The following is a 14167-nucleotide window of genomic DNA, read 5'->3' as shown; positions in this document are numbered from 1 at the left end:
ACTTTAAGGTATACAATATAAAATATGGTATCAAGACAACGCCTTTCTCCCTCTAAATGTTTTATAAGGCTTTTGTAATGTACGGCTTAATATTAAGATTTTATGAGAAATGTACACATTTTCATTGCATACTAAAACAAGACTGAAAATATTTGTTTCAAAGTTTGCACGAGCTGCTGGACTAGCACATAAAATGAAGCATCTTTCAATTCCTTTTATTAAAAAAACTCAAAATGTTATACAGTTAGATTTTTTTTTTTTTTTAGATTTAGATTCAATTTATTGTCATTGCACATGTACAAGGCAACGAAATGTGACCTCTGCATTTAACCCATCCAGAGAGTAGTGAACACACGTACCCCCGGAGCAGTGGGCAGCTATCACTACAGCGCCCGGGGAGCAAGTAGGGGTAAGGTGCCTTGCTCAAGGGCACCTCAGTTGTTACCCGCCGGCCCTGGGAATCAAACCGGCAACCTTCTGGTCATGAGTCCGACTCTCTAACCATTAGGCCACAACTGCTACTAGATGAGACAGCCCTTTTGATATTGTACAAATATCAAAGAAACTGGAAAAGCTTTGCGTATTCTTGTGTTTGTTTTCTCGCAAAAGTCCTTCAGCAGTGTGTAAAGCCAAGCATCCATACTCTTCATATTTTCTCATTCATTACACAGAGTACAAATGAGTAAAAAGCCTGTATCTCGCTCACTTCGAAAATAGATGTTGTATTTGGGCACTGGCCTATACCCATGCATAGTAATTTCATGCTGAATCTATGCTATACGGTTGCATTCCCTTAAAGAAATAGTTAACCCAAAAACCTAAAATACTGTCATTTTTTCACTTACGCTAATGCTTTTATGAACCAATTACATTTTGTCTTGAAACAAAATATTTTTTTCCATATAATAAAAGTTACGAGTGACCACTGAAGTGACCCATATGACTATGGCACAATCTTTCACGTATTCACTATAGCCATATGATAGATTTGACTATATTTTAAGTCATTACTTGATTCAATTTAAGTAATATTATCTAACATTATTTCCTGTGCGTTGCGGCTCTTCAATATCATTTTCTTTTTGTGCGTATTCAAAAAGGTTGCCTGAGTACAAGGTGCAAATTTCAATAGGTTTGACATCAGTGATACCTACACATTCGGCTCGTTCGACTTCATACGCGCTGTCGGTACACGATCCGGGATGCCTGCACGATCCGTTCTGCGCATGCGCATAATGACGTAGTAGACAATTCTGTTTAGCGACGACACTGCACGATCTGTTCCACGCTTGAGCACCTTTGTACCGCGACTTTCACTACTGTCCACCTCTGGTCTCATGTCACTTCTGTGTGCACACTATGCGTTGAAATACTCTGTAACGTTTCCCCAGACTTGTTTGTAGTTCTTTCTTCATGTAAGTGCAGATAGTCTAGGCGGAAATGCATATTATGTTCCTTATTGTGTTCTGTAACCACCATTGAAGGGATTATTCCTCATTTAGATTATATAGATAGATATATTAGCCTATATATAGACCCATACTAATACAAAACGAGTCGATTTAAAGTGAACTAATATTAGCAGCTTTTAATAAAAACCGTCTTTGACAATACTACTGACCTCAGATCGAAACACGGCAAGTTAAGTAGGCCTAATGCCATGCAGCAATGAATCGCAAAGGGGAGTATGGAGGAAACTGAAGGTTTGCAGTGACAGACTCTCAAGACTCAGACTTTATTCCACATGTAACCAAAATCGTGTATGTTCATGTAACAACTCCTTTATTATTTTGGATTGGCAACCACGTAAACACATCGTAATGCATAGCGTAAGCTACATTTTAAAACATCAAAATAGACCCGCCGTGAACTGTTAAATGAAAAACACGACGTAGCCTACAAAAATATGCCGCCAGTTGTGCCGTCTGGCCGTCAAGCGTTTCATCGCATGCTTGATACCAATAGTGTAGGGAAACCGTGAAGTTGTTTACTACGTCATTATGCGCATGCGCAGAACGGATCGTGCAGGCATCCCGGATCGTGTACCGACAGAAACCGTGAAGTTGTTTACTACGTCATTATGCGCATGCGCAGAACGGATCGTGCAGGCATCCCGGATCGTGTACCGACACGCGCCACTCAGACCATCGTTTGACATCACATCACCGCGAGAATCGCGAGCCGACTGCTCCGTATGCGTTTGCATCGCTCTCGCGGTACTATGACGTAGCAGCGCCGCATGACACTGACAAACCTATCAGCACCCGCAAGATTTTCAGTAAATAATGACTTACATTTCAGTCAACAAAACACAAATCTATCGCAAGGCCTTGAAAGATGGACAACTAATTTTAAGGTAACCGTTTTCACAAATGTTTACCTTAATAATATAGCAAAAAGTAACTTGAGCATTCTGCTAAAATTGTTTCACAAAAGTAAGTCCCACAGATGCACAAAAGGAACTTCATTTTTGGGTAAACTATTCTTTTAACAACAGTTCAGTTCAACTACTAAATACTGTCTTGTACATTTAAATAAATATATTTTGCGCAAAACTGGAGTTTGACTGTGAATGCATATGTGCGTTTCAGTAGTCATCTCCACGGCTCACAACCTCCTTGCACGTGGGTCTGAGGAGGATGGTGTGTTCGAACTGCGCTGTGTACGAGCTCTTGGCGTCACATAGAGGTGGGTAGGGGTCGATGATGCCCAGGTCACACAGGTTCTTCAGGGCCATCAGGTACTTGTTTTCTCCCAAACGGTCGAGCCAACGGCGACAGAACGCCAGTGTGCCGAAGTTCTCGTTCACCACGTTGAGAAGATGCTTTGCCCTGGGCAGCCTGGAGGTAATAAAAACTGACAGGTTATGAAATGTCTCACTCCCTTTAGTAATAAAAAGTCGTTTTTTTCTCAAAATAACTTTTTTATTATTTTCCTTCACGTTTTTTTTACAAACCTGTATTATTGTTTTTAACAAACAAAAAAAGGGATTACTATCCCTGTTGAAAAAAACAGCATATGCTGGTTAGGTAGGTTGTGAAGCATGGTAGCTGGTTTGTGCTGGTTTAAACTGGTCATGTTTCACCAGATGCACGTGCCTGGTCCAAAGCTAACGTCTGTGTTTAATCATAACAATTTATTTTATATTTAATTCATATTAATATTTGATAGTATATTAGTTGTATTCACTTAAATTAAAACTTCCCAACAGTTATCGATTCTTTGCGGACGTCAACCGGAAGTTCATTGTCTGAGTGACATGCTCTCACCTGATTGGCACGTGTCCAACGTCAAAGTTCTTCATGTAATGTGAGCAATCCATGTCATCGTGCACCACTCCCTTACCAGTGCTGCCGAATGTTTCAATGGCGTACACCTCCCCCTCCTGGGCATGAATTGACATTATTGTTCAAATTAATATTATTTGGAATACTGTTACTGTATTTGAAGCATTTGAGGCACAAACCTCATGTTTTTTACGACAACCACAACATTGATCATAATAACAACATGAATACACACCTCCATCCTGATGGCTTCTCCACCCTTCACTATGGGCACTGTTTTACCACCATGTATCCGATACTGACCAATAGAGTGTCCGTTCAGATTCCGAACAGGTTTGACTACGAGGAAATGTGTAATAATGAGATGCTTCATAAACGCACACGTCTAACCATTAGTGTATATCGTTAAGCAAATGCACCTTGGTATGTTTTTCCATCAATTTCAACCTCGTACGACTCCATCACTTCCTGTATCGATTCACCTACATCACAAAGACGGACATCTATACCTGCACACTGTGAAGGGAGAAATTTCACTCCTGCAAATGCACAATGTGCCACAGGTTTGATGTGCGAGTCTCGAAGATGCTCACCTTGATGCCTGTGTTAGTAGCATCTCTCACAGCCTGAATCAAGCCATCAAACTTTGGGTTGAAGGTGACGGTAAAGGCACAGTCAATAATCCTGCCTGAACACAAATTGTTAATTTTCAATTAGTCTTCTCACTTTGACTGTATTTTAGTTAGTAAAGTTAATGTGATAACTGAAATTATCGCACATTCAGTTTTTATCGTAATAAACTGTCATTTTCACATTTAATGAAGACGTGTTGTAAAAACAGTGGGTCAAAAACATTTGTGGCCAAGAGATGGAAATGTGTGTGATAGCTCACATTGCATTATGGGTATTTTCTAAGCGTGTACACTGTTCGTGCAGAATGTTTGTGTCGTACCGTTAATGTGTGTGCCGAAATCGATCTTGCATACGTCATCGTACTGAAGGACAGTGGGGTCTCCTGCGTTGGGCGTGTAGTGAGCAGCACAGTTATTCAGCGAGCAGCCGGTAGGAAATGCCAGGCCTGCGTTCAAACCGTTCTCTTTGATCAACTTTCGACTGCAGTCCTCCAAACGCTCACTGAAAATAGACAGGAGAAAGCGAAAAGACGCGTGAAATCAAATGACATGTTGTATTTATCAATGTAAACACTAGACAGTATATCAGCCTCGGAAAAAATTAAGAGACCATTTCAAAATTATTTTCAGTTTTTCTAAATTTACTATTTATGTGTTTAGGTCAAATCATTTTTGTGTCGTTCTGTGAACTACTAACAATGTTTTTCCCAAATTTCAAATAAAAATATTGTTTCTGTTTGCATTAATTTGCAGAAAATGAAAACTGGAGAAACAGGTCAAAATAACAGAAATTATACTCTGTATTTTTTCAGACCTCAAATACTGCAAAGCAACAGTGATTATAGTTTTATTTCGTTTTATTAATTTTTTTAATTAGCATTTATTTTTAGTTTTTGTGTTAATTTTAGTTAAAGTTGTAGCAATTTTGGTATATGCTTTTGTCATTTTATAATTTATTGGTTTGTTTTTTGTTGCTATATAAGATTAATACATTTTTATTTTTATAATTTTACTACTTTAAACTTACTTCAGTTTGTTTTTGAGGCAACATTTCCAATTTTCTTTGAGTTAAGTTTTTCCTATAATTTTTAGGTCAATATTTGATTTGATTTCAATGAACAGGAACGTTTTCAAATTTTTAATTTTAGTCAACTAAAATGACCTTGCAAAGAAAACAAGTTTATATTCACTTTATGCAATACAACAGTAATATTTGTACATTTTGTACATCGTACAACAATTTGTATTTTTTAATAACCTTGATTTTTATTAGTTTTCATGTGTCTTGTCATGTCAGTCTTTCATTTTGCTGTTGGATGACTTTATTGTCACTCCTGAGGTTTAATTTTGTTGTATAAATGCTGAATAAATAAAACATTAAAAAGGTCTCTTATACACAGGCCTACTGTACATATTTCATACATATATCCTATCAAGAGCATCAAATAATTTCAATTAATATCAAAGTGGGGAGTTCAAACTGGTTGTTTGCGATGTTAAGTTGTGCACTCTGACCTAAAAATGTTTGACTCTGCCTGCTTTGTTGCTATGTGGTTCCTAACATGTTCTTGGTGGTATCTGGGGTGCTATGGATGCTAGCCAAAAGAGTCCACGCCCAAGCCTCTAAAATATTCTGTTCCCTAAACTTGACTCATTTAATGCAAGTCTATTGGATGTTTGTGCTTGTTTTATCATTAACCTTTGCAAAATCATAATTCCTCATTTATGCTTTTGACATAAATGGCATGGGACAAGTTACATTCCAAAAAGTAATATAAGTCAACTAAGAGTAATAAAGACATCATAGGTTAAGCAAGAAGTTAACATGTCCGTCTCCTTAAACCAGTGGTCACCAACCCTGTTCCTGGAGATCGACCGTCCTGCAGACTGCAGCTCCAACCCTGCTTCAGCACACCTGTCTGTAATTATCAAGCAAACCTGAACACCTTGATTAGATAGTTCAGGTGTGTTTGATTGGGGTTAGAGCTGAAATCTTCAGGACGGTCGATCTCCAGGAGCAGGGTTGGTGACCACTGCTTTAAACATACATGACAATGGTCTGAAACACCGGTGGACCTCGCTGATGACCTGCTGGCTTTTACTCTTGTAGATTCTGCATACTAAACTTAGATATGAGTAAGTATTTAATATATATATAATATAATAATATAATATAATATAAGTGAAATGCCTCACTTTTAATGTTAATGTCATAATTTACCCACCAGATGTCAATCATGGTCATTCCAGGTCTGATCCAGCTTTTCACATATTTGCGCACCTGCCGATGTGCCTCGGCTGCCTGCCGGAAATCATTCCACAGCTCCTCATTTGCTTTATCCAATACGCGCTTCTCTTCGTTGGTCATTCTCCAAGCCGCACTACGCCTGACGGTGAATGTAACAATACAGCGGTATGCTTTTTAATTTTATTAATGTACCATCAGGTAAACAAAATGGACATCTTAATGCTTTATTATTTACACATGTAAATAGGTCAACCTACATTTTATATCAATCTACACATTTCTTACGACTAATGTCTTTATTTATTAAACTGGGCATAAAATGCACAAAAAAATTACAGATATCTTGTAAATAATTATACCTTTCAAAAGTAACATATTAGTTATACAAACATTACAAAAATAATTGAATTCCATAAAATAAGGATGGATACATTTTTTTGAAGACATCAATGGCTGTTCCGTAAAACAAAACAGAAGTCAGTTTTTTATTTGGCCAATTCCATCATAGCTGATTGGCTGTTCCTTTATAATTATAATCCATTATAGTTTAAAATAGTTGACAGGCTATAAAATAAATGTACAGGCTATAAAACTCTATGCGGACTCTACGCAGCATGACAGATAATGTGCGGAAGTTGAGGTTTATTAGCTGGCCCTCGCATACACGGTGTTCATAACTATTTTTGGAGAGAGTACTTTAGACGCGAGGGAACACGAGTGACCTCTATGTCAGTAGTCGCGGCGATATAATATTACACATAGCCTAGGGTAATATGAGGTAGAGTGGCTCACAGAAAGTACAAGGTGACCTGAGGGACTTCAAGAATGTATTCACATTGAGAAGAGGACAGCTGTCTTACCCATCCTGCAATGGAGGGTACTCACACTCCTCACCCACAGGAAACACACCATTAGGGTACAAATCACATATGGGGAGGGATGGAGGGTCTGTCTGGGTTTTGGCTAGAGGAGAGAAGGTAAGACATCAATGTGATGTCAAACAAGATCTTTAAAAAAAAATCATATACAGTATATGTTAATTTACTTGCCTTGTTCCTAAGCCATAATATTTCTTTCATACATGCATCACAGAAGCATTTTAAATTTGATTGAGAATGTTTAAGCTGCTCTCTATCATACAATGACTGTGAAGCTGTCTAGCCTGTCAACTTTTGGGCGTCACTATAAAACCGGCATTTTCAATACAAACAGACTTGAAGTACAATACAATACATAACTTGAAATAATATGCAGTGTTTTTCAGACAGCCTGGAAAAATTCTTGCTTATGACACTTCTGCTGCTTTTGGTGCATAAATGTATATTATAAATTCGAAATTATTTTAAAGCACTTTTCACAATTTTGCATTATTGCAAAGCGGCTTTGCAGTGAATGCATATGATTACAGGCAGTAGAGAAGAAAAATAAAACGATATAAATAAGGATAAAGGAAACCATAGAAAGTAGCAAAACTATGAAATAGGCCTACGTAGAATATACAGTATTATATGTGGTATTCTGGTATTTTTCACAAAAATATATATTTTCAAAAACTTCTGTAGCATTCTAATTGGTTTCTGAATATCAAGATTACTGAATTTATGGCATCTTAATGTTACTTAACATTAGGGATAGTTCACCCTAACATGAAAAATGTTTCATCATTAACCCACCCTCATGTCATTTCAGACCTGTATGACTTTATTTCTTCTGCAGAATACAAAAGAAGATATTTTAGAGAATGATGGTAACCAAACAACATTGGGCACCATTGACTTCCACTGTATGGTGACATTTTTCAAAATATCTACTTTCGTGTTCCACAGAAGAGTCCTATACAGGTTTAATTGACATGAGGGAATAAATGATGAAGAATTTTTCATTTTTGGGTGAACGATCCCTTTAAATGTTCTGTGGACAGCCACTGGTCATATGCTTTCACTGTATGGAAGACAGCAGTGTGACAATTGTTCTCAACATCTCCTTTTGTGTTTCACAAATTAGTCATGCAGGTTTGCTACTACCATAAATACAAACCCCATCATCTTTAATGTTTATGGAAAAAACTAACTGATAACATCTGTCTTTTCATGTTGATGATTTAAGCGTTTTTATGTTGTGAGTGATAAATATTTGCTAGATAATGACAAAGCATCCGCTGGCACCTGTGACCTGCTCTAAATCCTCTGCTAAAATTCAGTCTGCACTGCAGGATTTTCCCGAAGGTACAGGGATCTGGCGTAACGCCAGTCCGCTGCATTGGCAGCCAAACGCGCTCCCTGCCCCCATATACATGGGCACGCATTTCAGTGAAGCGAATCGTAGCGCGCTCCCTGTAGTGTCAGTCTGAGAGTCACGTGTTCAAAGGTGCTGCACTGACGTGGCCCCGTTCTCACAGATAATTGATTACTACTCTTCCCTCTTTAAGGAACGTTGTCTAACATCTCATCCAATCAGCAAAGAGCAAGGGCACTTTGGGAACCAATGAGAAGAGCTGAACTGACTCCGCAGAGAACAAAATGTATGAGGAATGAAGGAAAGATAAACATACGTCCTTTCTTTTTCTTGGTCTTCTTTTTCTTCTTTTTCCCAGAGACATTATCCCCGTCCTCTCCATCTGTGATGGTAACAGGGTTGACACAATTAGGGACTTGCAATTAAGGTGGCAGTAACAGTGTTTGGAATGCTAAAATACTGCACAGTGCAGTCAGAGGCGTATTAAGACCTCATGGTGCCCCTGGGCAACAGCCCCAGAGGTTCCCCCCATCAACCCAGCTACCCACACGCAAGAATCCACTCATTAAAAGATGTATATATTAAAAGATTTTATAAGAATGAAACTCAGCAATTTACAATATACTATTTTACAAGAATTACACATTAACATGACACTTTTGTAGAAAATAACACAAAAAACAACTCTTTTCACCAAGCATTTTTAACAATTAGGCATACTGTAGTTAATGGGCACCTGCTTTGTGTTGCAATGTTACATTTCAGGTTTTGATGTAGTGAAAAAAAATCACTAACATGTATTCACATTAAAGCCTGGCTCAGACTACAGGAGTTTTAAAATCCTGACAGATTTCAAATTCTGGTTGCAGCACACACATAAGGAGAATCTTAACAGATTCTCTTATTTAAAATCTTAAACCTGGCTCAGACTACAGGAGTTTTAAAATCCGGAAAGATTAAAAATTCTGGTTGCAGCACACACATAAGGAGAATCTTGACAGATTATTTTATTTAAATTCTTAAACAAGCTCACACTCATCAGTGTACAACTAAATTACACATATTTTACATATCCATAGGATATGCAGTTTTGTAAAAGGAGCTAATAGTAACCGTTTTAATGGGTTTACTATTTTTAGATGTTGACATCACATCTACATTTGAATCTCTTTTTCAAGCACTACAAAAATAGGTTTGCCCTTTGTAAACTTGCATTTATGAATGTGAAATGTCCAGATAAGAAAACGTTGGGGCGTAAAGTTGTGTTTATAAATAAGCCTTAAGGTAGCAAGTGCAAAAATAAAAATTTAGAAAGTTTGATTGGAAGTTTTTTTATTTCATAATTGCACATCAAAAGACATTCTAAGACACCCAAACTACAGGATAATATTAAGATTATCATACCAGAGGACGCCTCTCACGTCATCTCACCGGGAAACAGAAGTAAACAAAGGGACATCGCAAAGTTAATTTCACGTGATCTCACCTGGCAACGGTTGTGTAACGTCTTTGTCGCTCTCTGAATGATTCTCTGTCTGTCTGTCCAAAGCCGCGGGAACGTATTTTGAGCAGGGGGTGCTATAATGCTTTTTGCTAGGGCTGAAGTTATGACTGTGCTTTGGGCGAGCCGCTTAAGTTTAATGTTAATAAATAACGGAAGAAAAAAAATAGTTGCTGCCGAGAATAAAGATATATGCCAATGTGATTATAAGACACAGCGTAAAAACAAACACATAAACGCATGTTATCTGTATGCCTATAGCCAAATAACCATCTGTTGAACGAAACTACAAGCTGCGCGTTAGCAGTTAACTTACCCGGTACATTTAAAACCGACGCGACTTCTCCCCAGCTCTTTTCCTTATCTGTGCGGTTGTGGTATGTTTTGGAGGATACATTATATAGACAATCATGCTGTTGCCACAAGTTGTTCTTCCATCTCCGCTGTCCAACGTAGGAGCTTTCGCGGTCGACATTTTTAAAGGTCTGTCAGTCACCGCCGTCACCTTGCAGATGTGCCTCTCATTGGCTGTTGCGAAAGTACCAACGTCATCACCCCGATTTAAAATCCTAAATATCAAACATGTTTGATATGATCGGGGCGGCCCCGATTTCTCTCGGAGCAGATCGGGAGGTGTAAGATTCGATCTGTGAACGCCTCACATTACGTGATAATCTGGGCCGAATCTCGGACCCGATCGAGGTTCTAGACCCGATTTTTTCAAAGATTCTCGGGAGGGGAAATCGGGGTAAATTCTGGCCGAGAATCCTGTAATCTGAGCCAGGCTAGCCAAGTTTTTACATTCCATTTGACTTTGTAGATACAACACATAATGTAACGCATAGGTTGTCACGGAATAAGAATAGGTAGGTCAATAACTCAATTTTGCCAAAAATGTCAGATAGCACCGTATAATTTCAAAGTAACGATTTATTCAATCCAATTTTTGTGCAAAAACATTTTAACTTTAAGCAGCCTGATCAAAAAATAAGGCAATTTTAAATGTAATGTTAAAGCTGCAATCCGTAATTTTCGCATCTCTATCACTTAAAACATAAAATTGAAGGTTACTTTACACACTTATCTTTAAAAATACCTGACATTTCCCACACCCACGTATAAGTCATTATTACACGGCTCGTTGGAATGCTTGATTCTGATTGGCCATTCGCCACATTTGCAGGTTTGTTATTCCCAGATAACAACCTCCCAAAACGAATAACACACGGTAACCCGGATACAGCAAATCATTTTAACAGGTTTTATTTTGACAAATATAAATATGTCTTTTAATAACATATATGACATTACATTTACAAATGATTCAACCAAATTGCCTGTTCGTGACATTTGAATGTCGTTTCTTACCTTAAAACCGAAACTAAACGGCTTTTCCTCGCGGAAGGTCTGCATTCGGTAAAAATGAGCTAATAAAATATTTCAAATTTACATTTCATGTCCAGTTTTTTCTCATGTGGCAAGTAGCCGTGCAATAAGCGGGATAATGTACAAGCAGCCATCTGTTATCGCGAAATAAGCCCCTTCAGTGTGATACAAGACCCTTATTTCTGCGATAACAACCGGCTGCCTGTACATTATCCCTTATTTATAAACTTACCGCTGAATACAGATTGCAGATGTACGATTTTAAACTGTATAATTATTCATCACAATGGAAATGAAAGGTCAAAGTCAGGTTCTATTGTTTTTCGGGATACTATAACCAGTGTCCTCTGTTGAACCCTTCACATCTCAGCAAATGCAGCGGGTCAGCCACTTATTTTACACATACAGAGATGTTGCACATATTATACATACATACTGCGTAAATAGTATAGGAAGTATAGTAGTATGCTATTCCAAGAACAGTCTGTGTGAGCAAAACAGCTGAAGCATTACTGAAATAATGAGGTTAGTTCATTTACATGGTAAATAAATGAGTGTAGACACTGGAAAGTTGCAGTATGTGAGTATTTATTAACAATACCTTCTTCTCCATCCTCTTCTCTATCTTTATCCTCTAGGTTCTGTTGCTCGGCCGGTTTTCTCACATCCACCTCACCATCCTCGCCCTGCTCACCGTGTCCTGCTGCAAAGTCACACACACAGGTGATCCAGCCCATAAGCAAAGTAAGTCCTAAATGTGCCAGATGCATCAGAAACTGCAATCTCCATCAACACAATGGGTGTGCGTGTATGACAGGTAGTGATTAAGAGCTGTGAGATTGGAAGCTGTCCACAACTTCATCTAATATACTGGATCCATATGCAAGCAAACTTGGCACAAAAGAAATCTGCATTGTCATATAACCTTGGTAGGTCAACAGATTAGACCTGATGCAAGTGCACAGAGCAGACATGCATGCATAGCGGACAGCAGTGTGCACACCTAAGGTTTGAAAACCGATTCTTATACATTGACTTATTTATAAGGAGTCACATTAAAAGACATTTGCCGGACTAGTATCCACAAACTCTATATAGTTTTACCTACTTGGCATTTTCATAAAAGAATATAAACGGCATTGGCATAATCAGTGCTAGAAATGGGGGGATTGTTTTTTTTTGGAGCGCTGGGAGTAAGGAGTCGAGAGACAAATTTAAAAGGGGACAGGAGTGCCACCTCAAAATGTTTTTCATCTTTTATCCATAAAATGTCCTCCAAATACTGTACACAAATCATAAATAAATATATTCAGCTTTTCTGCATCTATGGTTTCAAATGATAAAATGTGTCCCTAGCAAGAGTCCCACAGTGAATTTTGACCATTTCCACTACTCGCCATGAATCATGATAGTCTTAAACTTTAGTAAAGTTTGCTGAGTATGCATAAATTGCAAAAAGAGCAAGTCTACACATATGGCATTTTTGGACATTTTGGTCACAACCGTTATAAGCATCTTTGAATATTAAAAAAGAGGAGGAGAGCAATAAAGTTTTTGAGATAGTCTATTGATAAACGATATGTTTAGTAGATATAAAAATAAGACAAATATTAAAATCAAAATGGAATACAATGTAATAATAAAATATATTATAAAACAATATATGATAATAATAAAATGTATTATAATAAAATTATACAAATACTATAAATGTACTACAAATAACATGAATATAAAAATGAAAACAAATACGATAATATGAATAAATAAAAGAAAAAATAATTATCCTGAATTTTTTCATAAAATTCCAAAGGTTGGGAAAACTTTTACAGTTGCACTTAACATATCTTTTAATTCTTGACCCAAACAGCACACACGTATGGCACAGATCTAGTCCTGTTGTAAATTCATTTGTGACTTAAAACAGAGTTTACAGCTGACTAAATAAAGCAGGTGTTTGAGTTATAAAGGGGCATCTCTACTCGTTAATATCAATGAAACACTCACCCGCCGTTTTGCTTTTCTTCTTTTTCTTCTTCTTCTTCTTCTTGGCGGGATCCGTTTCTTCTCGTTCCGCTGCGTGCCCGTTAACGATCAGCGCGTCCATGCCTGGCTGTACCGGCAGCGGCTCGGTCCCGTTCGCGTCCATGTTTCCGGACGCGAGTGGAGAAGGACAGTGCACGCGAGCAGCGGAGAAAAGCTGCCGAATCAGCTGAGTGCCCGATGAGCGTCATCAGCGAAATCACACGCTTTCTACTATAGCGAAGGCATAACTATTGAATATTAATTAGGTATGGTGACCGGCTTTTTAGTTCGTGATCTAATTAATATTCATGATTCGCGCCTTCGATGAAGTTGGAGTCGTTAATTGGACGGCTGATAAGCGCCGTCTGACTCTCAGCCAATCAGTGGCCCAGTGGGTGAACGTCACGTCATATAATTAATATTTAGACGGTATTACTAAAGACAGGCATTCAAAACGGAAAAAAACGGTTCTGCAAACAATTTGTAGATGTATTCTGTGTGTGTATATATATATATATATATATATTATTATTCCACACCAATATGTACATAAAAGCTTAAATATATACATAACATCTTAAATAATGCTTTAGCACAATTGTTTAATTTGCAGCTTTGTACACGTGGTCTGTCCTGTTTGTGTGAATTTGACGAATAACATGTTCTGGTCAAATTTCAGCATGAAATCAAAAGATTCTATTTTTTAAATTCTGTGTACTGTATTTTTGAGCTAGACTAGACTGTAGCTTAACTGCAAATCTTTTTGACAATTCTTATTACGTAATCAACAATGAGAAAAATGTTGTCATGTTATAACACCATGAATACCAAGCATGAAAACTATAATTTGCAA

General features: G+C 37.7%; 2 protein-coding genes across 2 annotated transcripts in view; one reads left to right on the top strand and one right to left on the bottom strand.

Annotated features, from left to right (window-relative positions):
• Positions 1-236: 236 nt before the first annotated feature.
• metap2a (methionyl aminopeptidase 2a) lies at positions 237-13652 on the bottom strand. The gene is made up of 11 exons (XM_057324273.1): positions 13297-13652; positions 11891-11992; positions 8719-8784; positions 7028-7130; positions 6145-6306; positions 4240-4421; positions 3881-3975; positions 3707-3803; positions 3523-3626; positions 3270-3385; positions 237-2840 (listed from the first exon to the last, which is right to left on the bottom strand). Exons 1-11 carry the CDS (start codon positions 13436-13438, stop codon positions 2588-2590), a joined length of 1422 nt encoding a protein of 473 aa, XP_057180256.1. The 5' UTR covers positions 13439-13652; the 3' UTR covers positions 237-2587.
• Positions 11932-14167, top strand: part of fgd6 (FYVE, RhoGEF and PH domain containing 6) — a 49952-nt gene continuing 47716 nt past the window's right edge. Inside the window, exon 1 of the mRNA XM_057324261.1 lies at positions 11932-12033. The gene's annotated coding sequence lies outside the window, so the exon portion shown is untranslated. The remainder of the gene's footprint in view (positions 12034-14167) is intronic.

Source organism: Triplophysa rosa, linkage group LG24 (assembly GCF_024868665.1).
Source record: "Triplophysa rosa linkage group LG24, Trosa_1v2, whole genome shotgun sequence".
Classification (NCBI taxonomy): Eukaryota; Metazoa; Chordata; class Actinopteri; order Cypriniformes; family Nemacheilidae; genus Triplophysa; species Triplophysa rosa.
This window is presented reverse-complemented; position numbering and strand designations above follow the sequence as displayed.

Bases quoted from the DNA above. Each gene is read 5' to 3' on its own strand.
- metap2a (XM_057324273.1), bottom strand. From the start codon at position 13,438: ATGGACGCGAACGGGACCGAGCCGCTGCCGGTACAGCCAGGCATGGAC. The intron at 3,804-3,880 runs GTGAGCATCTTC...CTCCCTTCACAG, and splicing joins CTACTAACACAGGCATCAAG to TGTGCAGGTATAGATGTCCG. The intron at 3,386-3,522 runs GTGTGTATTCAT...ATTCATGCCCAG, and splicing joins GAGAAGCCATCAGGATGGAG to GAGGGGGAGGTGTACGCCAT.